The sequence below is a fragment of the Ostrea edulis genome, chromosome 8, assembly GCF_947568905.1.
Source record: "Ostrea edulis chromosome 8, xbOstEdul1.1, whole genome shotgun sequence".
NCBI classification, from domain to species: Eukaryota; Metazoa; Mollusca; class Bivalvia; order Ostreida; family Ostreidae; genus Ostrea; species Ostrea edulis.
Window position 1 is genome coordinate 45,725,664 of NC_079171.1, and position 27,569 is coordinate 45,753,232.

General features: G+C 35.9%; 1 protein-coding gene across 1 annotated transcript; it reads left to right on the plus strand.

Annotated features, from left to right (window-relative positions):
* Window positions 1-1,226: 1,226 nt before the first annotated feature.
* LOC125663279 (multiple epidermal growth factor-like domains protein 10) lies at window positions 1,227-26,580 on the plus strand (the record flags this gene model as incomplete). The annotated part of the gene is made up of 10 exons (XM_056147653.1): window positions 1,227-1,461; window positions 12,479-12,730; window positions 12,896-13,033; window positions 13,229-13,366; window positions 13,727-13,867; window positions 15,307-15,447; window positions 17,641-17,781; window positions 23,908-24,048; window positions 25,136-25,270; window positions 26,558-26,580. Coding segments are annotated over 10 exons (1,485 nt in total), but the record flags the coding sequence as incomplete, so codon positions are not given.
* Between the last annotated feature and the right edge of the window lie 989 nt (window positions 26,581-27,569).

Consider the following 27,569-nt stretch of genomic DNA (forward strand, 5'->3'; position numbering starts at 1 on the left):
GAACGAGGAAGACGCATTCCAGAGAAAAGTAGTCCCGCGTGTCTAGTGCAGATTAACTCCGGACGATTTTTTTTGACTAAGAAATCATACGGATTTTTCATCTTATCAACATTGTTGTTAAGTCATCAATTTAAAAGTTATTAATTTGATGCACCAGATCCGCACTTCGACAACTAATGTCTCTTCAGTGATGCTCAAGCCGAAACGACTCGTTATACAAGAGCTTGGTCTGTGCATGATCAGTTTTTAATTCGATACCGGGTACTGATAAAGAATTTGACGGTGCAGGGGTTTCAACAATCTCGTTTAAATTTAGCATTTCGCAAATTCTAAGTTCGTTATAACGATTTAGTTTGCCAATTCAACACATCATTGGGTAATATCTTCTCTGGCGTGTTTCATATCGCTTGTCAGGCTGTTTTTGGCACACTAATTGTGACTACGGTTAACTCCGGTTCACATGATCAAGATGTAGGACACACGGCGGGTGTGACCGGTCGATAGTTGGTGCTTACTCCTCCTAGGCATCAGATTCCATCTCTGGTATGTCCTGGGATCCGTGTTTGCCCAACTATATTCTGTATCGCTTATAGGAGTTACGAGATTGAACACTGTTCATTAACTTAATTTTTCATACTACACACACAATCTGTACCGACCATTTCCTCAATGAATGACTAAACTTGTACAATCACAGTGGTATTTAACGAATCATTAAGTAAGTTTAAATTGCATCAATGATTTGATGATTAGAAATTAAATATATTGATGAATAAGAATAATTAAATATTAATGATTAGGGAATTGATACCTTAAGCTTGGATCCGCCTACTTGAATTGACGGGACGACGCCATTTTTTTTTATAATGACATAACCCCCCCCCCCCCTATACGGTGTTCGCTATTTTGTGGAAAAATTAATTTCATAGAATTTTTCCTCAAAATGAGTTTTTTTTATGTGGATGCTAACTAAATATGTAAATCTCGTGACTATGGCCGAATCCTGTTAACTACAATTCTGATACATCCCGCATTCATAAATATGGATTCTTTAAAGGACGGGGTTCTGCACGGGTAGTTTTTCTAATGATGATTATGAAAATAAAGATCAGTGATCATCTCACCAATCTTATATAGAATGCAAAACAGAATCTTTGAAATATCCCCATTAAAAATATTCCCGGTATGTGAATAATATATGGATATTCCCTCTGTTTTATCATTCAATAGAAAATCTAGCACTAAGGAAGTCAGCTTGGCAGCAACATAATTTTACTGGTCAAGAAGTGAACTGGGGAGCAGCGAAGGCTGTGGACGGACTGTATACTGACCGCTCAGCAGGAGGAAACCAATGCACTATGTCCAACACAGGTCAAACAACAGTGACGTGGAGAGTGGACCTGGGGAGTGTGGTCAGCATCAGTCACATTGACATCTACTACAGGACGGATAATGTTCGGAGTAAGTCTTGATGGTTTTATTCATCACATTTTCAATTATTTGTCAACAATGCTTGTTACTAAATTCTAAATAAGTCTAGCGCTCAATGTCTGGACGATTGTTGAACCATAGCGTTTTGAAAAATTGGATGAAACCCCGTACAAGAGCGGAGAATCACAATTAAATAGCATTGCAGAGAAGATGGACTTTTTAATGCGTGTTTGATTTGTTGCGCACGTGAATTGAATGAACGATATATTTCATTCAAATGAATTTAAAAACAAATTTTGAATAATTACGTGCATTATTTATGCTATCTTTATTAATGTCATATACAGTAAATAAAACTTGATTTTCAGGAAGTAACTTGGAGCTCCAAATTAAATGTCCCCTGTGTAACGTAAATTATTTATCTCCGTTAATGATTTTACGAATGCAATTGTAATCCGTCATGTCGAATACTTGACCAAAGAAAAAATGAATTTGAAACTCCGTATTGTGAATGTGTTTATAATGGTAGTTTTTGTCAAGCACGACGATTTAAGAGCAAAATTATGAATACACGTCGTATTATTCTCGTCAATAATCTAAAACATAATACACTACATGAATGACCATTTCAAAAAAACTGCTTTATTGTAAACTGTGGTCTGATTTCTTGGAGATTTTCAGGTAGTATAAAACCTAACTTCGGTAAAATGGTTTAACTTTAATGTTATAAGGCGCAAATTCCCCTGAACAGTCCCGGGCCATTCGGTATTTGACATATTAGGCATTTTTGGACTTTCTTTTAAGATCTGTGGCATCACAAAACATGTTCAGCCGAAATTTAAAAAAAAAAGATTACCCATGTGCTTATACATATCAGTAACTGTTCATAAATTATTACAAAAAGTCGTGACGTGAATTCTCTTCTATAAACTTGAAAAAAATAACAGCATCGACAATATCAGATAGATCGTATCTAAAAAAAAAAATACCAATGTGTCGTTGTTCTCGGGAAGGAATAGGATGATGTTCTTCGTTGAAAGATATTCATATAAGTGATATAATCATAAGCTTTCATACAATTATAAATATGGGCCTCGTAAAACCATCATAAGTATAACTAACATTGAACACCTACACAATTTTATGCTGATCATATTGAAAACCATTCGCAAATTATCGGCTTGCTGGAATGGCCTGAGCATATCCGATTGATTAGACCTGTCTGACGTGTTTCATACCGATTGTTAGACCGTTCTTGGCACACTGATTTTGACTACGGATAACTCCGTTTACCCAATCAAGATATAGGGCTCACGGTGGGCATGACCGATCGACAGGGGGTGTCTACTCCTCCTAGGCTGACCCTGAAAATGTTAAAAGAAGTTTGTGACACGTTTGTACATTTTCTAAACAAATGGAGGTTGAAAAACCCAAAATAACAAATGTAATTCTGGTAAGGAAGTTAGCTCATGAGTATTTTAGCAAGGTGCTACAACTAAGTATTTACTGGTCCAATATTGATCCCATTGGTGCATACATATTACAAATCTATTACTGAACCTATCCAGTTGAAAAAAGAAATTATGTCATTTCAATGTTTGAAGATCATTTTGTAGGGACTATATTTGTGGTGGAAGGATAGATTATCAAAAAGATCTAAATCAGCGTGATATCACAGTTTCTGTTTCATCGAATATATCTTCTATTTTAATACTCCTACGTGTATTTCAGTTTTCATAATTTATGATACAAGTAGTTGAGACATGGAACTAGTTCAAATGTTGTCTTTTTAATAGTTTAGGTGATATATATATTTCCTAACACAGATTCTTTAAAAAGTTTAAATTCATTTACTCGAAATTGTGTATACATATTCAGTATTATCGCCAATAATTTAACAATTTGAGTTCTAACTCCTACTTTTCAAAGTTTCATTTTAAATCTGAAGACAATACCTTCAAAATTATGTGAAATTTGGAAATTAACATTTGAATATGTGCTTGTAAACTCTTAAGTTTGATGTAATGGATTTCCTCGTATATCAAGTGCAAAAAGGTCATTATTTATTTCCATAATTAGTATTAAACTTTTTTATCTGTTGTGTTAGGAGACATGATTACTTATCTATTTTATGAAATATTGATTTTTGTTGCTGATGTTGTGTTGGCAAGTTTAATTACATAGATTTCAAGTACAAACAAGTAATGTTTAGAACACGGTAGCTTAATGCCAAGTGTTGCGACCTTAGTTTTTCTGTTTAGTTTCCTAATTCTCTTCCCGATGTAGTAATCAAAAATACTCTTCCCAAAAATTGATAGTACTACAAATCCCAGGGGCGAGTCTCTGTAAATACAAAAGGCGTATACTATAGAACGTATCTCAGACATTTAAGTGACGTCTCTCTAAAGTATACATGTGGTCATTCTTATAATGAAAAGGTGAAGATAACAAACAATGATTTATCTCATGACAATAGTAATAAAAATATGAAAATATCACCCGTTTGGAAGTAAAGCGTTCCACTACTAGATAATAAACCAAGTAAGTTCTCGGCCAAGTATTATTCACCTATGTAAATCATTTAGTGGTTACATTGTACTTGCATAACTCTTATCCTTAAACAAATTTTACTCCACTGTTTGCAAGTTCGTTGGGTTTTTTCGGATTTCAAAAATTCCGATTGAATATCACTGAAGAGGCACTATTTATCTAAATGCGCATCTGGTGCATCAAATTTAGTACCGTATAAGTTCTGCATTATGACCCCTGGGTCGACGCCTCTGCTGGTGGATTGTTAGTCCCCGAGAGTCTTTACAGCCCAGGATTGTCTCCCTCATACATAGCTCTTATCCTTAGACGAATTTGACTCAACTTTTTGACACTCTACTTTTATTTTATTTATCAAAGAGTCGATAGATTGTAAGAAGTAATACGACCAAGGCTCCTGTTTCCTTTACAAGTAACCAGAATGCAATTTTGAATGTTATATAGTTATATTGTTTTAGGTTACACCTGCAGGACTATTTCCACATCAATTTCATTTTTTATTTTGTGGTGAAAAACGACGACCCTAAACTGATTATTTTTTAACTGCATCGAAACTTTTTTAAAATTATGATTCCATCATTTTACTAGAAACTGCATCGAAACTTGATAAATGGGACGTCGCACAATGACTGAGTTCCCAATTGTGTTGGTTATCAAAGCAAAATTTACTATGTGACAGTAAAGATACATTGTATGCTAATGCATTGATTTGAAAATTATATAGTCCTGATTGAGACTATTCCTGATATTCCTTATACTATTTAATGTGTCAACTGTATTTATAACGAAACATCACACCGATTCGATTATATGAAACATTTTGCCTTAGTATCAATGGTTTAGGTCACAGTTCAAGGTCAAACAACATTAAATGTACAATATCTCTATTTACATCCGTCAATTAATGGGGCGTCGGTAGGGGACATATATTGTTTAAGTATTACTTTCAAAATACTTGTTTGGATATATCTTTGCTTCCCTGAACGCTTTTCGAAGAAGGATAATCAACTTAACGTGCTTAATGAACGAAAGAAGCACTACTACACTCTCGAACAGAGATGGGAAGTCTAGCCAGTGTACGCTACATCACGTTATATCAATGTTTGGTCGGTTAGATATATTTTTTAACGTCCCTCTGATAAGTATTTACTCATGGATAGATTGAAATTGCCAGTGAATGAAGTTGGACCCTGTAATGCACAGTAACTCATTGATAAGTGAAGATAGAGACTAGCGACCAATTTCATAAATCCCCCCAAAATACGAAATTACCAGAAGGGCGAACACGGACATCTGGATATATCAAATGTGGGGTCTCTTCTCTAGGAGTAAGCTTCCCTGGCCACACCCGCCTTGAATCCTCGATCTTGATCAGGTTAATGAAGTCATCCGTATTCAATTGTTCATTTTAAGGATTCCTACAATCTGAGGACCTTAAGGGTGTTTAAATTGACCAATTTTCAAAAATCGTCTTCTCTCCAACGCATATATTTTGGTGAAACTAAATGCATGGCGATCTAAAGCAGGGAGGCATCTACCAAAATTGTAAGTTTCATGATCCACTGGGTAGAAGTTCTGACCTATAAAACCTATACGGTACCAATTTTGATGCACCAGATGCGCATTTCGACAAATTGTGTCTCTTCAGTGATGCTCAACCGAAATGTTTGAAATCCGAAATAACAATGAAGTTTTAGAGCTATTACAGGTAAAAACAGTGTGCCAAAAAGTGGAGTCAAATTCGTTTAAGGAGAAAGAGTGTGATTCAACTCGGTAAATATAGTGTATGTGTAAAATATTTCAATAGTATCTTCTTTAATGCTACTGACACTAAATTGAAACAGATTGTATTTCTAGAAGATAGTCCTTTAGCAAAATTGTAAACAAAACCCCATTATCTCATATGGTAAGGATTTTAGTTCAAGGGGCCTAAGTTTTTATTGTATTCATCATTTGAAAGACCTCTTGAAGTTTTCTGATACGGTTTAAAAACTAAATACATATTCAAGAGAAGCAGAAAAAGAATGTACTAAAATTGTGAATTGCGCAACTCCATTGCAGGGTTTTCACTCAAATTAATCATATCTTGTTAATGTTACATATATTATGTAAAGGCTTTCAAATTACAATGTGGCAATTTCGGGGGCATTTAAGTTTTAAGAACACATCTTGTGTCGTAACTTAGCATACACTGTACATATGTAGTACAGGAATTATTTTCTAGATTACATAGCCCTTGGACTAGTGATTGACACTTTCAACTATTACTCCTGTGACCAATAAGGCTTGCGAGTCTTTTTTATGATCTCTCATTAGAATTGTCAAGCTTGCCTGATTATGCCCCTTTATTGCTAGCGCCCCCTGGCGATACACATGTACCACACTCTGTATACCTCAGTGTTTTTACAGATACCTATCTGATTTTTATATAGTACATGTGTTCTACGTAGTAGCTTAAAATACCTTTAGTTTTTTGTTTGGTTTTTTTGTTGTTTTTTTTTTGTTTTGTTTTTTGTTTTTTGTTTTTGTTTTTTGTTTTGTTTTTTTTTGTTTAACTTGATGACATCATTGAGAAAGTTTCTACTTTTGTCTAAATAAATACAAGATTAGCGATAATCAACAGCTAGTCTGCATTCGCAGAACAATCAGCAGAATACACAGGTCACGCTTCTCCGATCGATCGGTATAGCCTCGACTAATATGACTTCTTAATAGGACGACAGGCTATACATAATTCACATTTGTCAGCCTTGATTAAAAATACATTCTTTTCCATGACGATGCACGGGGAAATTTGTGTTCTCAGCAGTTTCAGTAAAGTGAAGTGGTAAGAATTCTTGTAAGTCAATCAAAGTACTCTGATATATTTTTTAAAAAGTTAAATAAGCATTTCTTATAGCCTTTACTAGAATAAAAGATAACAGATATGGCGCTAGCACTCCAATCTCTTTAAAATATAAAACCTTGTACATGTATTTCAATGATACGGGATCAGACACTTGCTTCGTAGTGAATCATAACAGGAACTTTGACATCGGGTCACGTGACTGATACGATCAGAGGTATTTGTGGAGTTTCAGTTTTACTAACTGTACATAGTTCGTTTACTCTTATCATTGCTGAGTGGAGATTTGTTCCTGATCTATTAGGCGATTGCTCCTTCGTGATAACATGAAGTTACTATGAGACTACTAAAGAAAATACATGTATGACATGATTCTACTTGCACATATCAGGTTGTATCCAATGTTTCCTCCAAAACGTGCTAGGCTTCGATTTCAGGAACACATAGACCCTGAAGAATGACCTGCACGCTGTGATTTATTCGGTAATATTTGGTTCAAATAGTTTCAATATGATTGCGGTATTCTAGATATTAACAGAAATTAGGGTAAGAAATAAGGATTCATTTTAAAATGATTGCTCATGTACGACGCGGTAAATTTCATTTTTACTTATTAGATCAATGACTTATAAACACGTTGGAATGAAAACAAATGGTGTTTTTTATTTCGAAAATAAAAGAAAAGTATGCAAAAATTATATCGTCACGGAATATTGATGAATACCATTTTATTAAATTCTTTGAAACTGAATATGAAATGGTCGCGTCTGTTACGCTCTATTTGTACATTCATTCTGAGTGCATGCCGTTAAAATGCATTTGCAATTTGTGTATTCCAGGCCTCTTCGCAAAGAATGAACCTATCTTTTTTATATACAAAAAACAGATAAAAGGTTTTAAAGAAACTTTCTGTCAGGAAAGGTTTTGGACGGTCTGCACGAAACGCAGGGCATGGCCTGCACGCTTTTAGCTTTTTCGGCATTATTTGTTTCACTCCGGGATTAGTTTAAGGTAGAGACCGATAGCAATCACGTGATCAGTAAAAATCGTGTATTTTCACGTGAATTTATTCTTCGTAATTCCGTACACCGTCATAGAGTAGTTGAAAAATAAAAAGGGGTTCCGAAAGTACAAGTTGTTGTTGTGACTGGCTCGATGATTGAGGGTGTCGTCTTTAGATTAAGAATACGTCAACCTAATAATAGTGGACCAAATGTTTCGCCCGTGCAGAATGACACTTTTTCCTCACGAAATTCACCGCCATGCATTGCTGCGCTACGTAAACAAAGTTGTTGATGTAGCGTGATCGTGATGTCCGTGTGCACGAGTTTCAATGGGCCTATTGTTTATGTAGTCATTTAGAGTTTAAACAATTTTTTTTTCTGAGAGGAGGAATTCGATGAATGCATTCAACGTAGACAACGAATTCATAATTTCATTTGGTAAGTGAAAAAAAACATGGCAAATTAAATTTGTATTCAACCCACTTTTTCTCTACTATTTCACAACACGATTTTATAATAACATCTATAAACACACAACTTCGAACTCTTTCATTTTCTGTGTATTTATGTATTCCATATGTGCCCAAAATATAACTCCTACATGCGCATGTAATTGTAAATGGATGTCATATATATGCCACATTTAAAAAAAAACCCGGGGCTCTCACAAGTTTGAGGGGGAGAAGTGTTGTACTAAAATTATATTTGGTATACATGATAGTACTTATAATATCTTGGAATTGCATTGGTCTAAGCTATTTCAAATCTGGAGTTTCATGTTTCACGCAAGCATGTGGGTCTACAAAACTTTATTCAAAATATTTGTAAAACACAAGCCCCCTCATAGGCAAATGTATGTATCGTATGAAAATAAGATATGCATGTCCTTCTCTTGACTTACACTCGGTAAAGGAGACAGGTCTGATAAATCTATAATTGATTTTTTTATATTATTAGAATGAACTGACAGTATAAGAAAACATATCTGTCATTTCATATTACAATATGATAAGCATGACGTTTATTCACCTCATTAAGGATCCCGTTGGGGGGGTTGGGGTTATGTACAGTTTAAATAGTAGTTAGCTAAAACAATACCAAATAAATAACAATTATGCAGATGTACTACTACCACACGAGTTCACATTGCTGTATAGCACACATTTAACATAGTGCTACATATGTAATACTGATTTCAGAGAAGATTTTAAAAATTTACATAGTAAAATACATACTATGTATGTAATTTTCAATATATCAGTATGTTAAAGTTCACTCAACATGCATTGAGACACAATTTTTTAAATGGCATTATCTGACACAGTATAATTAATGCTTGACACTGACTGTGTAAATATTAATTATGATGATTTTTTCTTCTTCTCAGCATCATCCTAAGGACCAGTGTAAGTTGAAATGGGCTTCGAGCCAACAACTTCAACAGCAATTTGTCTGGAAAATCAGCAAGAAAGGTACAATGTTTTCTAAGATAGAATGTTTCTTTTTAACACCTGACATTTATAAAGACAGTTCTTAGTATATCAGATATCTTTTTTTCAATATTTGAATATACACAATATATTTTAACAGGTACTTCATTTACATTGATCATGGCACATCCCCTGGACCCCATAACTTTACAGGTTACAGAGAAAATTCAAGAACTTCTGCAAAATGTGGAACTTGGATAGAATCAATAATGCATTTGTGAGCCCAGAGCAATGGATCTAGTGTGCAACATACTAAAGTGTGAATTTCATGGAAAACAAGTACATGTACTCATGTATTACATGTCTTTTTTAAAGACAATAATATTGCATAAATATAGAGGAAGTGTCATTTTTGATTATTCTAAGTTTTTGATATATCAAAATCAGTAAACATTTCTAAAGGAAAATAAAATGCCAATTTTATAACTTTAATCAGTGTGTTTGAATTTCTCATTTTCTACTCCCCCCCCCCCTTCCAACACATACAACCATATATACCGTAAACTGGGAGAAATTACAAATAGTTAATGCAATATGCATATATTCTTAGTTAAGCAATAGAGCGTTTTTGTTTCAGTGCGAGACTATAAGTAGGATTCATAAACTTATGAAGAGACATATATATTTGTGAGAGCAAGGTAGCTAATATGAACTTCGAGATACATGGGTCGAGCCGCGGTGGTGGTCTAGAGGTTAAAGCGTTCGTCCCGTATGTGGAAGGCTCGCCCCGTATGCGGAAGTCCAGGGTTCGAATCCAGAACTCTCACTGCTTAATGTCCGTAAGCACCGAGCAAAGGCCTAAATTCGAAGCCCTTCACCGGTCTCGGTGACGTCTCCACATGAGAGACGTTAAACAAGATACAATAAATAAATCCACGGGTCGCTTGGCTTGAAATATTTCCATTGATATTGAATATAAAGTTATTTAAACATATTTGGTGCACTATGCTGTACTTTCATATCAACTGCTTCAAATAGTTATAATAGGTAATCGTGTCTGGTTATTATGAATATTGTATGAACAAATAACTAAATATTAATGCAATCATTGTGAATGCAAATAGGTCAATTGCAAGGGCATATACATAAATGCATCGGCGGATTTAACAGTTGGGGGGGGGGGGACCGGCGCGAGCCCCCTAATTTTTTTCAAGTTAAGGTAAATCGTGGTCTCTTGTTTAGAAAAAATGTATACGATAAAAGAAGCAATGGTTTCCTCCTCTCTCGGAGAAATATATGTCTGACAAAATCTTTTGATTTATTGAATTACTTTTAGTGGGAAAACTGCTGTTTTTTTCTCCAAAAACCCTTAAACTTTGCGTCATATTATTTATTTCATCTTATTAAAAATGACAGAAAATAATAAAAATGACTACATGGGAGACATATTTAAGCCCTATAAAATCTGTAAAATCCACGAGTTTCTGGGGGAATCGACCCCACTTCAAGGCCACTTCCAGACCCCTGCCTCATACACTTGCTGCCCACCCCCCACCCCCCACCCCCGACTACAATTCCTGATCCGTCCCTGAAATAGTTTATAGAAACCTTCCTATTGTCATGTTCAATGTAATTTGGAAATACTTAAACACACTAAGTTATAAAAAGGTAGTTTATCTCTGCTGGCTAAATCTTTCTTCTCAATACACCAAATGCAATTCATGACGTCTATATCCCTGCTCATTCTTTCTCCTCCATATCGTGCAGTATATTAAAGGGGTTCGAATGTAATGGAGACATGTTTTAACAAATCTAAATTACATTTCAATTCTTTGTGGGGATTGTTATGTGGGAAAACTCTAATATCTAATAGATATGTAATATCTAATATCAATCATCAAATATGATGACGTATGATAAATTCATATTATGAGTGCAAGTGCACAAAGGTAACAGCGAGAAATATAGAGCAACAAAGTAAAAGATACTTTCTGTATTATACAGTGTATTGATCAATTTAAGAGAGGTATTTCAACGAATCTTCGAATTTCAGCAAGCTTCTGTTTTTTGATAGATTGTTTACAACATCTTTTAATAACCCCTTTTCTTACGAAAATGCGTAGTTTGTTAAAAGGGGGTGGGGTTAGGATTTTTTTGCTAGTTCCATAATGAACCCCATTATGGTGTATATTTTTCCCTTATATTTAACTTACTAATAGACTAACCACTTAATGTTATAAAATAAGAAAGTTGATGGGTAATTTTTTTTTTTTTGCAGCTTAATCAAAAGTATGACCCTGTGTGCAAATATTGTGTATTATTTTAAGGTAATTAGCCAATGCAGCTTTGTTGAAGTCATGTTGTCCCATGCTAATATTGATTGCTGAACTTGAAATTGATATGTAATATACAATTATGTGAAAGGTTGTTTGGGACCATACATGACAAGTTATGATCCTTTTTACGATAAAAATGATATATCTCTATTTGCATATTACTAATACTCATTCGACCAATGAGGTTTGAGAGTATTTTGTTATGCCACCCCTCCAGCTTATCTAATTAGACTTTGCCTTCCTAATCCCGTTATATTTCAGTGAGATGGAACCTGTCATTTGCGTCGTAGTGAATTATAACAAGAATTATATCGGGTCTCGTTACTGATACGATCGGGTGATCAAAGGGGGTCTTCTTTAGTATATTGAATATTCCTAAATTCGTCAAATTATTATCGATTTGAGCATAAAATAAAATAAAATAACAGACATATGTGTAGAGTTTCACTTTGACCAACTTTATCTTAACATTGCTGCATAGAGATTTGTTCCGTACGATCAGGCGATTGCTCACACAACGTCACTATGAGACTGCTCAAGAAGACATAGCATGATTCCACTTACAAATGTAATGTTTTATCGAATGTTTCCTCCAAAAGTTGTGTTCGATTGTAGTTAGCATTATTGTCAACATTATCAAATGTTTCTGCATTCAAGAGATGTGTATTTCTTTCGTGTTTCAAACTTCTTCATAGAGCAATGAATAGCAAATCATGTAATGTACAGCTTTGAAGTTGTGTTATATATTGAGGAAAATGTGGCATCTTGGTGTTATATTAGATCACACAAAGTGATTTTGGATCCCTTCGCAAATCGATTTGCTCGTTGTCTCCTCGTCGAGTGTAATTATACATATCACTTATTTAAAGTCAATTTTATCTGAAGGTCCCGGTGCGTATTATGATCGATTTGCTGGGTTCTCCCTCTACGTGTCCAACACTACGTCAAAGGATGGCGGTCATCTTTGTTTCCATGAGATACAGACTGTGGACGGTACACCAGTAGAGAACCAGACAATAAGCTGTTCTGTTCATGGACGATATGTGATATATTACAACGAACGGAGGCCGGGTGTTAACTATCCTAGTTATTACTCACTACACGCATATAATGAACTGTGTGAAGTGGAAGTTGAAGGTGAGTTTAGAATAGTTATCTGGTTTGTTTCCATTAACTTATTTAATTAGGGTCACTATCAAAATCATTTAACTAGGATACAATGAAAGGCGAACATAACGAACAGTGATTAATCTCACAAATGGGACACAAAAAAAATTGAATATTTTTATTTCATTGATACAGGATGCTCTGACCCAACATCATACGGAGTGAACTGTGATCAACCGTGTCCCAACAGATGTCAAGAGAAAAGGTGTGACGTCATTACAGGACATTGTCTGGGCTGTATACCGGGATATCAAGGTCTTCACTGTAGTCAGGGTATGTGTATAGATTGCGTTTTGACGCACTAACTTACGGATTTTGTGGTCGCATTTCATTGTGTTTTGGTATACTAAGTTACATATTTTTGGGTCGCATATTATCTACATTTAGCGGCAGTGGTAACCTATTTTCTAACGGTATTGATGTTAAATTAGTGTTTTATTGCATTATTTACAAAAATCAATTATATAGAATGTGACGACCAAAGATACGGACCGGAGTGTTTTCTATCATGTGGTAACTGTAGTGATGGAGTGACCTGTCACCATGCCAATGGCACGTGTCCGAGGGGATGTAACGAGGGAGTGGAGGGGGATAAATGTCAAACACGTGAGTGATTTTTGTTATGAAATGTAAGTTTCAAAACATGGAGTTATTATTCTCATAACTCACATTATCTCAACAAGAGTGAAACTAATAGCACGTAAGCTTGCTCCCGAAGGCGGATTAAAATTCATTTCAATCCATTACCCAACTGATACCTATTATCATTTTCCAAGTTCTTGTGTAGACACTTTTTCTATTAAACAGGCCATTGGTGTAGTTATCCTATCTGTAAGCCACAGTAACGCACCATCCCTTTGAAAACATTACCATATAACCCATCTCTACTATTTTTGTTACCTGTCCGCTGACTAGAACTGTGTGCGCAATACGACACATTATATATCATCAAATATATTTCGACAGAATGTCAACCAGGGTTCTATGGTAAAGACTGTAGGGCGGCATGCAGCGACAACTGCTTTGTGACCAATCGATGTAACCGATTTACAGGGGAGTGTGATGGAGGCTGTAAACCGGGATGGCAGGGGGCACGGTGTGACGACAGTACGTATGTATACAATTATGTTGCCCGGGATTTGTAAAGTTTTCGAAACTTACATTGTAATGATAGAAATACAACAAGCACTGCTAACCAGAGCATATACATTCATAGTGAAGCATACAACGTGCAATGAGGTAAAATGATACAAACTATTATTGAGTCAAATGCTGTCTTTCGTGTTTCATACCGATTGTTTGTAGATCGTTTTTGGCACACTAATTTTGACTACAGTTAAAACCGTTTACCTGATCATGATATGGGGTTCACGGTGGATGTGACCGGTCGACAGTTGATGTGTATTCTTCCTAGGCACCTGGTCCCACCCCAGGTGTGTCCAGGAGTTCGTGTTTGTTCATATATCTATTTTACATTGCTTATGAAAGTTATTGGATTGATCGCTGTTCGTTATCGACATCTTCCATTTGTGCAGATGTATTATATATTTTCAGAATAATCATATTGTAGAAACTCTCTCTCTCTCTCTCTCTCTCTCTCTCTCTCTCTCTCTCTCTCTCTCTCTCTCTCGATGGACACACATATAATACATCTTTTTAGAATTGAACGATCTATGTATACAAGCTCTATACGCGCGATGTTATAATTGTAATATCAATGTTTAACTAACGTCAAATATTTTTCTTAGATTTCAAGACACAAAATAACAAGTATATACTCTAACTTTTAGTTATAGAACAAACACACAAAACGTTTATGATAATTCGGCAAAATACACACAATCATGATGATAAAGTCTTTGTGAAAGGTGTAGATAACGAACATATAAGGAATACAATATACGAGTTGGGCAAACATGGACCCCTGGATATACCAACGGTGGGGTCAGGTACCCCTGTTGACCGATCACACCCGCGGTGAGCCCTATGTCTTGATCAGGTGAACGGAGTAAGCCTTAGTCAAATTCAATGTGTCAGGAACTTCCTAATAATGAGTTGATGCCCATCTTTAAAGGTAGTACTTGTTTTATGCAAATCTTTTATGTTCATTTACATCAATTCTATTAAATTGTTGTAATTGTCTTCATTCACAAACCGCCCCATTCTTATGTTGTATTTCGTATAGTATGTAACGAACAAAAGTACGGACCGCTGTGTTCTCTATCATGTGGTAACTGTAGTGATGGGGAGCCCTGTCACCATGTTAACGGCACGTGTCCTCGAGGATGTGATGAGGGAGTGTACGGAGATATATGTCGGACACGTGAGTTTTATAACGCTTTTCTTTTATTTACCTTTAAATTACCCAAAATACTATTGATCAGACCATTTGTGGTTATCGTATCGGTAAGGAACCTTCCAGTAGAAAAAAACGCCTCTTAAAATTCGTATGACCCACCTTAACTATATACATGCATCGCATATCCACTGACTAGAACTGCGTACGCAATATGACACACTATAGATTATCTAACATATTTTGACAGAATGTCAGCCAGGGTATTATGGTAAAGACTGTATGGCGGCATGTAGCGACAACTGTAATGTGACCAATCGATGTAACCGATTTACTGGGGAGTGTGATGGGGGTTGTACATCAGGATGGCAGGGGAAACGGTGTGACGACAGTACGTATGTATATACATTTATGTTGCCAAGATTTGTAAAGTTTTCGAAACCGCTAACCAGAGCATACAAATTCATAATGAAACATACAGAGTGCAATGAGGTAAAAATCATACAACCTATACAATCATACAACCTATTATTGCGTCAAATGCTGTCTGACGTGTTTCATACCGATTGTTAGACCGTTCTTGGTGCACTAATTTTGACTACAGATAAAACTGTTTACCTGATCATCATATAGGGCTCACAGTGGGTGCACCGGCTTGCTCCTCCTGGGCACCCGTCCCACCCCAGGTGTGTCCAGGAGTTCGTGTTTGTCCACATATCTATTTTGTATTGGTTATTGGAGTTATGGGATTGATCACTGTTCGTTATCTTCACCGTTCATTTGTGCAGATGTGTTATGTATTATCAGAGTAATCATATTGTAGAACTCTCTCTCTCTCTCTCTCTCTCTCTCTCTCTCTCTCTCTCTCTCTCTCTCTCTCTCAGAAGACAGTGAGTTTTGTATCACATAATTAATTTTATGTACACACAGATTATCAAGATTTTAAACATTGAAAGATCTATGTATATAAGCTGTATAGGCGATTATCTAATTATATAAATGTTTAAGAAACGTCAAATGTTTTTCTTACATTTCAAGACACAAAATAACAATTATACACGCTAAATATTAGCTATACAGCAAACACAGAAAACTTTGATGATAATGCGGCTAAATACACACAAACTTGATGATAACGTCTTTGAAAGGCGAAGATAAGGAACAGTGATCTATCTCATAACTCCTATAAAGAATTCAACATAAGAGTTGGGCAAACACAGACCCCTGGATATACCAGAGGTGAGGTCAGGTACCTAGGAGGAGTAAGCACCCATGTTAACCGATCTCACCCGCGGTGAGCCCTATGTCTTGATCAGGTAAACGGAGTAACCGTAGTCAAACTCAGTGTGTCAGAAACGTCCTAACAATCAATTGATGTTCATCTTTAAAGGTAGTACTTGTTTGATGCCAAACTTTTACGTTCATTTACATCAATTCTATTAGGTTGTTGTAATTTCCATCATTCACAAACCGCCCCGATTTTGTATTTTATCTCGTGCAGTATGTAAAGAACAAAAATACGGACCGGAATGTTCTCTGTTGTGTGGTAACTGTAGTGATGGAGAGACCTGTCACCATGTCAACGGCACGTGTCCTCGAGGATGCGATAAGGGAGTGTACGGTGATGAATGTCAGACACGTGAGTTTTACAACACATTTCTTTTATTTACCTTTAAAGTTTTGAGAAACAGTATAAATGCATCTAAACTTTTTCATATTATTATGGACAACGACGTCATAAACTTTCATGCGACGTTATGAACTATACAGCACTTTACACCGCCATACTTCCATTGTTGATCGCAAGCCAAACCTATTGTCTCCGTTCACACTAAATGTACGTAAAAAACCCTTTTTTCAAAGAATACATATATTCTGAGATCATCGTACATATATCACTTGCACATGTAACGGAATGTGATTGTGACTGTGGTTGACGCAATGTATAATATAACTTGAACAAGTTTATTGATGCGCTGTAAAACATCTCTACAAGAGTGAAACTAATCACCCGTAAGCCTGCTATCAAAGGTGCCTAAGTATTCATTTCAACTCATTACGTAGCTTGTACCTACTGTTATTTTCTTCCGTGGGGATCTAGGTTAGAATAGGTCCTCTGTACTTCCTTGCTTGTTGTAAGAAGCGACTAAATGGGGCAGTACTTGGAAAGAGAGCGTAAAAACCGGGGACTCACGTCACAGCAGGTGTGCCATGATAAAGATTAATCCCTGATCAAAGGCCTTAAGTGCCGAGCATAGGCATAAATTCTATAGTACTTCATCGGCAATGGCAATGTCTCCATATGGGTAAACTATTTTCGTGCGGGAAGTTAAATAATATACAAGCCACCTAATATTTTCCAAATTCGTATATAGATAATGTTTGTGGTTTAGTTGTATACCAAATTACTATTAATCAGACCATTTGTGGTTATCGTATCGGTAAGGAACATTCCAGTAGGAAAAAAAATGCCTCTTAAAATTTCGTACGACCCACCATAACTATATACATGTATAGCATATCCACTGACTTGAACTGAGTGCGCAATATAACACATTATATATCATCTAACATATTTTGACAGAATGTCAGCCAGGGTTTTATGGTAAAGACTGTAGGGCGGTATGCAGCGACAACTGTTATGTGACCAATCGATGTAACCGATTTACTGGGGAGTGTGATGGAGGCTGTAAACCGGGATGGCAGGGGGAACCGTGTGACGACGGTACGTATGTATTCACATTTATGTTGCCGCGCGGTTTGTGCTATGAGGTTTGCATTGTAATGATACGAATATTACAAGCACCGTTAAGCGGACAAAAATCCATCGCTGTATAATATGAATACATATATAAAACCTAAATTGCATGGTTCGGCCCTGTCAATCCTTGAAAAGAAAACTTTTTATTTATGAAACAAACCATAGGTCAGACTTTACTTAGAAATTATACTATTATTTTCCATATCGAGTTTTGTGCGGGAAACAGCACGAGCGTAATTATATGCATTGAAACCGGATGCGGTACGGCTGAAATATCTATTTTTCATAGAAATTCCGAACTTTATTTAATGATTTTTTATGGGCGCCACTCTCGAGCCACGATGACATTTTATATACGGTTAAATCGTTATCATAAGAATAATTGGTTTTAGTTTCGTGTTGGTTCACGTGCGGCGCCATATTTTATTTGATGATTTTTTATTTTTGAAACTTGCCTTATAGTTTTCGGGATTACCGTTTTAAATGGTGGAATTGGGCATGGGATTGAATATTTTATTGTGTTTTATCATGTTTGGTATGAAACAGTAATATGTATATACTGTTGATATTGATTATCCCATTATTTGTCGCATCTCACTCCAGTTGCGATGATCGAAGGTCGGGAATTCCCAATATGGTAAACATATATCCATATTTAAATATAATGGGTATCTTTAAAAGATTTCAAAGCTGTGAGATTTTGAGATTCTGTTATAGTACTTTCTCAAAATAATATTAGATGGATTATTCAATCACTTCACTCTAGGTTTCCTAAGTAAACATCCGCACTAATGAACATTTTCCTAATTTTTTTGTTCCTCAGTTCCTGCATAAGGAATGACGTCGCTTATTAGACTGATGAAATTACTTTTTTATTCAGCTCTCCATAACAAATGGAGTTTACTCTCAGGGGCTCGCTCCCATTTAAAAAAGACATGTATTCTTGACAATGCTATATTTTAACTAAAACAATTATATTGATTAAAATATTTTTAAATCGTAACAATTTAAACCATGGGAAAAAGTGACGTCAGACAACTCTTTCAAGCTTCATTATGAAATATTGTCAAAACGGCGTTAAACCCCAATCAATTAATCAATCAAGCTTCATAATTGGGTGCCCTATGGGGAATTTTTAAGCACATTTTCTAATAACACTATCACAACTAGATTTTCAAGGATAAATTCCTAGTAGGGAATGGTGTTATCAGAAATGAAAAGCAATAACAGTAATTGAATTACAAATACATATTTAAAAACTAAAATGATTTGCAGTAAAAATAGATGAATTGATTTAGAATTAATAGATAGATGAATAAATAAATGATAAATGTAAATAATTAGAAATATATACACTACTATACAAGAAATAAACACAGAAGTAGATAAATAAATGAATATAGAAATACTGTGGCGTAGATGGTGTATACAGGGGGTAGGGCGGGATGGGGCGGGGGGGGGGGAAGGGCCCAATCCTGTTGTCAGAAAATTGTGCTTTAAAAAGTACGAATAACACATTTTGGAGGTGGAGACTCCCTATGAAAACCAAAATTTATGGTACCCCCATTAAAAAACACGGATCCACCCCTGATATAACAAATAGATAAATCGATATATAAACACACAAGAAGATAAATACCATGACTAAATAAAAAGAGCAGTAAATAGATGAATGAGCAAATTGTTAATGACCATGAATATATTATAAAGAATATTTAACATGAATAAATAGATAATAAAGATGTGTAAGTAGAATTTGAATGGATGAATAAACAACAGGAATAATTCAAAGGCATGTGGATATAAACTTTGAAATGAGTACATGAATAAAAGTTGACAATTTCTTTTATTGCTATGATTATGATTATTATTTTTTTTTATTGTATTTTGATATACTAGTAAATGACATGCGGCGTCAATGGCTTAATGCTGCTGGCTCTTTGTATCCAGCATCTTTTTCATTGATAGACGGGTTACATCCATATTTCTATATCGAAAGGTAGAAGTCTATAGGAAAAATAATTGGTTTATACATTTCTCAATTTAACATATTGTTAATCGGGGATAGACGGGCATGGTTATGTTTTTTATTATAATCAGTATGTACCGAGATTCGATCTCTTCATGAAAAAATAAATTGATATCAACATCAGTCTTGAAGTTCACAAAACTTTTTCGAGACACTATCCATACTGGATAAGTGTAGCCTAATGCCATTATTAATTTATTTCTAGCTAGTAAATTTATTCCTAAGTACTGTCTCCAATTGTCCAGTCGATGAAAAAAAATATATCTTAAGGCACGGACAAAAAACTCATGAGCTAAGAATGCCAGGAGAGGAAAACGGTTTTCCTTCCTTTCCTTTCCTTCCACATAAGTGGATGTTTTGGAGAGGTAAAGTTTTAATTCAGAGTGACGAACATTTCCCCCCTTCTCAGGAGATATAGCTGGACATTACTTAAAAAGCTATTTTAACGAGTACTCGACAATGAAAAATGTAGTCAATGATCGGTATGACCGAGTGATAGTTGAGTAATCGTTATCATCCCTAATAAAAATATTTGAAAATTATTGAGTTATCGAGTGAAAATAATGTCGACAAAATTATTTGTTGTTTGAACAGGAATATATTGTACATTGTGTAAACATCTTTACATGGTTCTTTTTATGCCTAGGTACACGTACATTTTAATTGTTGATTATACAGCATTTCATTATTGAAATAAAAATTACTGTGATGGATTGATTCCGGGTCTAGTGTAAGTGAATAACGCACATCACCAAAGTTACGTTAATTTCCTTGGAAAAAATGCACGGCGCACCCCCAAGATATTCTCAGTAAAAGGCATACCCTAATGTGTTTATTTCTCATAAGCAGATAAGTAATATGCTGTCTTTAATTCATTCAAACAAAGTTGTAATCGACTATCTAGATAATCAATCGTTATCGACAGGCTTTCACCCCGTGCCGTGTACTTGGCTACACAGGTGCTCCGAGGTGTGACTCATGACTTAGGTTTCACTTATACCATGTCCCGATTTTTTTTAACCGAGTACTCGACTATCACTCGATTAAAGCGTCCGAATATTCGACTAGTCTATCCGAGTAAAATTGACATCCCTAATTTTTATGTTCTGATGAACTTTCAACTAGACTTGTCCAATTGAAGCCTAAACCGGCATGCATATAAACAGTGTGATTAAAAATTAGAATTCGATAAATTAACAGGTTTGCGATGATATTCTTTAAAACACACAATATTCTTTATCTAATTTTACGTTATTTGTATAAATATTCTCCGTATAAAATATGAATCCAATTGCATTAATTTTCAATCTTAATAAAGCACAGCCCCCCCCCCCCCCCCCCCCCCCCCCGTAAATCCGCTAATGATTATAACGCAGTTGTGGAATCTTTGTGAGAACGACAACAGTTGAACTGAATATATCAACGATATAACACTGTCATCCTCATTGCATTTCACAAGCTTACATGCAGTACAAACTGCTTTTTTTATACGATGTCGTATTTATTATCAAAATGAATATTCATTGCATCTGCAAATACACGGGGAAATTCAATGAATGAATTTAATAATACCAAGTGATGCATTTTTTTTCCTGTTACGCCATTCGAATAAATATTGATTTAGTTAACTTTAAAACTACCTAAACAATACAACGACGTCAAAATGACGAACACCGTAAATGCATTTATTTCAGTTCTTTATTCAGAAACCCGTAGAAAGAGAGCATGTAGAGGGAATTGGATAAAATTAATTGTTTTTACTTTTAGAAATCAGATGTTGTAGCCTTTTGACCCCCAAAAGATTATAAAATTTGGGAATAGGGCCATTTTTTCAAGATTTCTGGCTTTATTCCTTTGTACTGAAGCATGAAGGACCAATGAGGCAAATATAGGTTTTTCTAGCTCACCTGAGCTGAAATCTCAACTGAGCTTTTCTGATCACATGTTGTCCGTCGTCTGTCCGTCTGTCTGTAAATTTTTACATTTTCATCTTCCTCTCCAGAACCACTGGGCCAATCGCAACCAAACTTGACACAAAGCATCCATGGGTGAAGGGCTTTCAGGTTTGTTCAAATGAATGGTCATGCCCCCTTCAGAGGGGATATAATCACAAAATTGCAAAAATAGGGTAGGGTCATTTAAAAATCCTTCTCAAGAACCACTGGGCCAGAAAAGCTGAAATTTACAAGACAACTTTCTGACATAATGCAGATTCTATTCTGTTGACACTATGGTCCCCGGAGGTTGGATGGGGCCAAAATAGGGGATCAACATTTTACATACAAATATATAGGAAAAATCTTTAAAAATATTCTACTCAAGAACCACTGAGCTAGAGAAAAACTGAGATTTACATGAAAGCTTCCCGACATAATGCAGATTCAAGTTTGTTAAAATCGTGGCCCCCTGGGGTAGGATGGGGATCAGAATTTTACATACAAATATATAGGGATCAGAACATCTTGAAAAATCTTCTTCCCAAGAACCACTGAACCATAAAAGCTGAGATTTACATGAAAGCTTTCTGACATTGTGCATATTTAAGTTTGTTGAAATCATCCCACCGGGGGCCACAAGGGTGGGGGGTCAAAGTTTTGCCTAAAAATATATAGGGAAAATCTTTAAAAATCTTCGTCTCAAAAACTGGGCCAGGAAAGTTGAAAATTACATAAAAGCTTCCTGACATAATGCAGATTCAAGTTTGTTAAAATCATGGCCCCGGGGGTAAGATGGGGCGACAATAGAGGTTACCTTTTTACATAAAAGTATATAAGGAAATCATTAAAATGACAAGTTTACATTCATATTAAAGTTTCCTGACATAGGTCAGATTCAGTTTTGAGAAGAAGAAAAATCATGGCCTCCAGTAGTAGGTTGGGATCACAATAGGGGTCAAACTTTTACATGTGAATATATAAGACAAATCTTTAAATATTAACCAAGGTGACTCCGGTGAGCAATGTGACCCATGAGCCTCTTGTTTCAATCAGGAGGAGTTAGTCCAGACATGTTTTGAGAGTATGTGTATTGTAGACCCTTCTATCCCTCTCCCATGGGGATCCATGTTAGAACAGGTTCCCAATACCCCTTGCTTTTCGTAAGAGGCGACTAAATGGGACGGTCCATCATCGCCACGGTGGTGTAGAGGTAGAGTGTTCATCCCGACTGCGTGGTTCAAATTCGGACCGCAACAGTCGTTAAAACAGGTAGTGACAGTTTCATTGCCAAACTTTCAGAATAAAGTTGAACCTCACGGGTCCTCGGAGATGACCTACAAACGAATGTCCCGTGTCACAGTAAGTTTGACCGTCACTGCTTAATGACCATTAGAGCTGAGCATAGGCCTAAATTTGAGATCAATCACCTGTATTGGTGACGTCTCTATATGGATGACAACAATATCGAGAGAAAGAGAGATGTTAAACAATCAAAATCAAAACCGGATATTATGATAATTTGATCATGTTTATGTAAGTTATTTCATCTTCATACTTAAACTGAATGGGAATTTGCATAATATAATTTGATAAAGTAACATTGCAGTAAAAAATAACATAATATTTACTATGAAATTTCATTCACATGACCAAAAATCTAAGTAGAGGTTAGAGAGTTCGCCCCGCATGCGGAAGGTCGGGTTCGAATCCCAGCCGCGCAGACCTAAATCGTTAAAACAGGTAGTGACAGTTCCATCGCCAAACGCTCGGCAACAAGTGTAGATGTCACGGGTCATCGGCGATGACATTAAGCACGATTTCTCGTGTCGCAGTAAGTGTGGCACGCTAAAGAACCGTCATTGCTCAATGGCCGTAAGCGCCGATTTGAAGCAATTCACCGGTCTTAATGCCGGCTCCACATGAGGGAACATTTCTCGAGAGGGACATTAAACAAGTTACAATCAATCTATCATTCATTCTTTAGAATTATTTTTATTAATGGGTAAATCTTGTGTAATAGAAATGTAATAAACAATCGTACCTCCTATCCATTTATGAGGAAGATGTTTTAGGGACAGACTCGTTACTATACTATGTAATAAATTTACTTTTCTCCTGAAATAGCGTGCCTACCTGGCTTTTATGGGAAGAACTGTGGACAGAGATGCAGTGAGAACTGTAACGTGACAAACCACTGTAACATATTCACAGGGGAGTGTAACGGGGGCTGTAAACCAGGATGGAAGACGCCAACATGTCAGCAAGGTAGTTATATTTTGAGGAAATATAGTACCACTTTTGATATGGCATGCCTTATAATTTTAAAGTTGATTATTTTTTAATACACGTAAATATTTTGTGGCTTCGACTGCAAAATTGAATCCGACAACTAGTATATTCCGTGTTGAAAGTTTCATGGGAGAAAATTACGAAAGCTACATTTGTATTTGTTACTTTCGTAATATTTGGAATAGTCGAAGTCTCAAAGGAGTTTTTCTTAATTTTTGTCGCAGTCGTTAATTTTTCAAATGAAGTGCATCTTCACTGACCCTGTTTAGACAATTGAAATTCGATTTGGGATGAGGGGACCTTAGTCAACATGAGGTAAGGACAGACAAAACCTTCAAAGGAGAAATAATTGAGGTTGGTTAGTTGCATACTGTTTAACGTCCCATGCGAGAAGTTTTCACTCATACATGTATGGAGACGTCAGCATTGCCAGTGAAGGGCTGCAAAATTTAAGTCTGTTTATGTATTTTTAACTTTTATGTCCGTTGCATGGGACGTTAAAGAGTGTCAAGAATCACACACTCCTTTGCATGCAAAAGATCGTTTCCCTGATTTTCGAAAAAGAGTACGCTTACTGGGGACCTTCAGGGAAACTCAAACACTAACAACCAATCATATTTCAATTAGTTAGCCGCCGTAAAATGACTGAAATAATGCCAAAACGGCGTAAATTACTGTAATCAATCAATTGGAGTTGCTTCATACAAATTGTCATGCCGTCCTTTACACATTGATTTTAACTACGGATTTGTCCATTTACCTGATCACGATATATGGGTGTTACATAGGCACATCATCCCATCCCTGGTGTATCAAGAGGTCTGTAATTTCCCTACTCTTAATATAGTATTCTTTATTGAAGTTAAGGGATTGATAACAATTTGTTATATTCACTTTTACGGTTTATTGAAGTATGTACCGACTGTTTAGATTTTAGAAATGTTATGTTTCCCGACAATGTATAACATATAACATAAACGACAGTAAAAGTGCAAAGGTTACATGAATGAATATTGCATTCCATCATTAGCTAGTTCATCGAGTTCCTTATCTTTATTTACAGAAGAGTTATCATCCTGCGCTACATGTACAAGTTCTATGGATGACAACACCGCCATCATCGTGAGTTTCGTAGGATCTGTTTTCATAGTGCTCATCGGAAGTGTCATCAACTTCCTAATATGGAAGAGAAATCAACGTAAGTATGAAGCATTAAGATATCTGTATAATCAATGAAACATATATATACGGATTATGATTGTTTGTTTCTTCATAGGAGGTGTATTGCCCATAAACATGAAGAAGAACAAACAAACAATGGAGCGAATTTAAAAATAAAACGAAGATAACGAACAGTCTGATAAATATAATACCCATGGAAAATACAACATAAAGAACAGGGCATACACGAACCCCTTGACGCACCAGAAGTGGGATCAGGTGCATATGAGGAATAAACATTCCCTGCTGACCGGTCACACCCGCCGTGAGCCCGATATCTTCATCAAGTAAATGGAGTAATCCGTAGTCAAATGCAGTCTATAGAGAACGGCCTAGCATTCGGTATGAAACACGTCAGACAGCATTAGCCCTGGTAACAGATTGTATATATCTACCATATATTTGCGAATTGCTGACGTTAAGCGATACTACTGAAAAACCCGTAACACCAGCTTATTGGCCTGCTTCGATTTAAAAGATGATCATACGCAGATGATGACCACGCGTGTCGAATCAACTGCACTATTACTCCCCAGAAAACTCGTTCTATATAACCGATTTTATTTTTATGTAAACGAATGTCTCCCCAGCTCCCCAAATTGGAAGTGCTCCAAATTAAACAGCCTTCCCATAAAGTACTGCTTGGTATGGATGGGAAAGCATAAGCAGGAACATATACATTGTGAACGCCGATAAGCCACACAGGAGAAGTGTTCACAAACTATCTTACGCACTCCTTCCCTCAGATTTAGTATAACTTTAAGGATAATACTTAGATTCCCTTGTCCCTACAATATACGCATATGTAAATGACATTGAAGCATTGTAAAAAGAAATTCAAGTCTATCGGGTATGCTATATAAGATAAGTGTTCACAGGCTATCTCAACATCCTTTACCCATCTCAGATCCCCTATAACTTATAGGAAAATAATTAAATCCCCCGCACCTACAATATGAACATCTACAAAAGGCAATGAAGCATCGTACAAAGTTTCAAGTCTATCCGAGAAATCATATAGGAGGAGAAGCGTTCACAAGATTTTGTGACAGACAGACGGACGGACAGAAAGTACAAACACATTATATCTCCCCTGAAAGAGGGGAGAAATGATTACCTTCAATATGTGAATTCACTTTCCCCTTTCACCCACCTTACAAATCCTATGTACTGATATATAATACTTAAACTTTGTATGAATCATACGTGGATGATATAGACTGTCTAATACACATGATTTATTCTTATTTTATTATTATTTCAGTCGAAAACGTAAAGAAAGGGTAACTATCCAATTTGATTTAGTATTTAACTTCTCTCATGTATAACACTTTTAAGAAGTTAATCATTCATCGGATATGCCACGGGATATACTTTATAATTTTTAATTTCAGAGAAATGTTTAAAAGAGAACGAAGGACGACCCATCATTCAGGTAAAATATATTTTACAAGAACCCTATTGTCATGAGATGAATACAACGGTGACCCAAACATGCATGAGATAGTTTTAAACCGCTACTTTTCGTCAGATCATGTTACGTTTTATTCATACAGTAAAACACGATTAACAAGGGGTACCCTTGTATAACGGAGCATCCCCTCGCGGCAGGAAATATCATGAACATATGCATGCATTATCAAGGCATACATGAGGAATGAGTTTAATGAAAATTGAAAAATTTTCAAAAGAACACGACGATGAAACACCGACATTTATAGTTTCACATTTTGAATTCTTTTGTGATATAATTAAACGTTAGTAATCATTACACATGTATACATAATAGATAGCGAATACAAGGGAAGCAACTCTCATACTTTTCAACATTCTGCACTTTGTGTAAACCGGCCAATTTCTTTGGAACCACACACAGCCGGTTTAGACAGATTGTAATGTATAGCTATTCAGTATTGATTAAAATCCAGATACCTCCATTATCATTTGGTGGTGGTGGGGGCATAATTAACATGGCATTTTTGATAAACCTATCAAGGTGCATATCATTTGGGGAGGGGGGGGGGATATGTGATTGTGCAGTTTCCCTTATTCTTCCCATTCTATATATTCATATATAGGTTTTTGTTAAATATATATATAGCTATTTATTATTGATTAAATTCCAGATACCTCTAACATCATGTGGTGGTGGGGTGGGATAATTAATATGGCATTTTTGAATAAACCTATCAAGGTGCATATTATCTTGGGGGGGGGGGGGGTTATACATACGTGGTTGGGCAGTTTCCCTTATTCCTAGCAGAAACACATCACGC